This window comes from Nelumbo lutea, chromosome 2 (genome assembly GCF_056320005.1).
Source record: "Nelumbo lutea isolate HS-2025 chromosome 2, American lotus-T2T, whole genome shotgun sequence".
Lineage (NCBI taxonomy): Eukaryota > Viridiplantae > Streptophyta > Magnoliopsida > Proteales > Nelumbonaceae > Nelumbo > Nelumbo lutea.
In genome coordinates this window covers 101,145,456-101,147,743 of record NC_142685.1, presented here as the reverse complement: position 1 = coordinate 101,147,743, position 2,288 = coordinate 101,145,456, and the positions used below count along the sequence as shown (strand labels likewise).

The 2,288-nt window shown below is 42.7% G+C and overlaps 1 protein-coding gene across 1 annotated transcript; it reads right to left on the bottom strand.

The window, feature by feature from the left end:
- Positions 1 to 1,002: 1,002 nt before the first annotated feature.
- Positions 1,003 to 2,074, bottom strand: LOC148872343 (protein MIZU-KUSSEI 1-like). Its single transcript, XM_088967861.1, has one exon. The coding sequence runs from the start codon at positions 1,903 to 1,905 to the stop codon at positions 1,105 to 1,107; it is 801 nt and encodes a 266-aa protein (XP_088823987.1). The 5' UTR covers positions 1,906 to 2,074; the 3' UTR covers positions 1,003 to 1,104.
- Positions 2,075 to 2,288: the final 214 nt, after the last annotated feature.

Genomic DNA, 2,288 nt, shown 5'->3' with positions numbered 1-2,288 from the left:
ATGGGCATTTGTTGAAACACCTATATAGATCCGACATGACACCATTTTTTTGAAAAACGACTATGGTTCCAAACATCCCTTTAGATTCTAAAAAATTGACTTATACGCAGAAATGATACCAGACAACAAAACTCACCAATCTTTTGAAAATATGGTTGAGGAAGAATCGGCATCAATGCCAAACATCACCAAGATATCCTAAAAGCAAAACTTGTAAATACACCTAAGAGCAAGGCATCGAGCCACACATCGGCAAATATTCCTAATGTGTAGCTGGATGTTGTGCTCGTAGGGCATGTACATGAATTTTGCTTTCAAAAGGTCCAAGGATTTTGGCTAAAGTGTTCTTATTTCTTAAACTAAAGATGAATGGTCTAAGTTGTAGTGATTTTAGCATAAACGCACAACATATATTATAAATATACACACATATATACATAAAAATATATATGTCAAATTTGAGTTGGGTAAGGCTAGACTTTAACCTAACTCCTAGACCTTAACCTAGATAAATCTATGATGCCAAAAAGATATGACATTGGAACTTATAGAAGAACTTTGGTCATTCAAACCCTAGTAAATTTTGATGAAACCACCTAATTTGTTATATAAGTTTTTTCAGATATCAAAATCGAACCCTTTTCAACCCTAGCCTTGATCTAAATTTCAATAAATCCAACTTTATCAGTTTAGGTTAGGGTTAACTCATCCCAAATTGCATTTAGTTGGATAGAAAGTAAGAGAGAAAAAAGAGGTTGAGGCAAAGTTCCTAACAAATTTTGTGAAATTTCTTAAAAGTTTTTCCTAAATTTCTTTTTTTTTTTTTCTGTCAAACCAAACACAGCTTTAGAGGTAAACTTCACTAGTCTAATAATTTTTTTTTTGTGAAACATTATTCTATATACAACAGATTGACATTCCTCTGAGTGCACGCGTTTTGCGCGTGAGTGACGGGGAGAGGGGTGATCTGGTATTTCTGTTCAGTATGGGCGAAGCACAAGATTTCAAAGCAGAAGATATGCGATTGCAATTATAAGTTACAAAAGTATTACAAAACAATCATGTAAAGTTTGCTATGATCAGAGTCGAAAGATCACACGCGTCTCAGATTCTAAGCAGGAAGATACTTAGTTCCGGTCCGCCATTACCGTCCGGGTTCATCATATAAAAAGCTTCCGAGTCACGGCTACCCACGACTCGTTCAAACCTTGCTCTCATGTACATAAGCTCCCCTTCTGCTGCGTTATTGCTTTCGCACTTCTCCTCCGGAATTACACCGGCACCGACAGAAACAGTCTGAACCGTACTAAGCACCTGCCAATCAGAGTCCCCGCAGGTGCGGGACACCGAGTAGCCACACTTCCGACCATTACAGTACATGGCCCACACCGGTTCCTGAAACAGCTTCCCCGACCGACCACCGCCGGCCGACCCCTTCTCACACTCAAGCGCGATCCGGACCAACCCGGAGGACATCTCCTTCACCAGAGAGCACGTCGAGGTCGGTAACTCTAGTAGTAGAACCGGTTCAGATCGTGGGTCCTCTTGCACTGCGAAGCTGACATGGCCCTTCTTGTGGCCGAAGAGAGTCCCGGTGACTTTGCGGCCTAACGACGGTGACGACGAAAGACGGGAAGGCAAGCTGAGCCACCGGCATGTGGGAATTAAGGTGGAGAGAGAGATCACGCCGAGAAGTGAGCGGATGATGGCCACCATGTTTCGGGCTTTGTTGAGTCTTTGAAGGCTGAAGGCCGAGTTGTTTCTCACTAGATGCTTCTCGGGAACGTCGCCTCTGTCTGGTAAAAGTGATGATGTCGATCTTATATAGTTCGACGGAAGAATCCTTCGGGTGCTTCTGCAGCTGCTGCTGCTTCTCCGCAGGCTTATCTCCTCTGGTTTCATCATGGGTCGATCAGAGTGAAGAGAAAGAGAAGAAAGACTGTGTATGGACTGTAGAGTCTGAAGGGGGGAAGAAGAATGAAGAGAAAAGGGGCTCCCCGAGGAGGCAGACAAGGGGAGGATGATGGAGGGAGATTGCCAATAAAAAGGGCGACTATGGAGGTATATGGGGATGGCACTGATGACCTTGAGATTATACATGAGGTAATGCAAAGCAACATGAGGGCCCACAAAGCTAAATGCAAGCTTTATTGCTTTAATACCCCACCGTTGAATTTGTGGGCCAGGAGTTGTTTCTTGGAATCAGTATGTATTGTATGGCACAAAAGGATCAAGATCATGTAATCTAGACTAGACCTAAAACATGGGAATTATGAATAAATGAGGGT

Excerpts from the sequence above, each read along its gene's own strand:
- LOC148872343 (XM_088967861.1), bottom strand. The coding sequence starts at position 1,905 with ATGATGAAACCAGAGGAGATAAGCCTGCGGAGAAGCAGCAGCAGCTGC.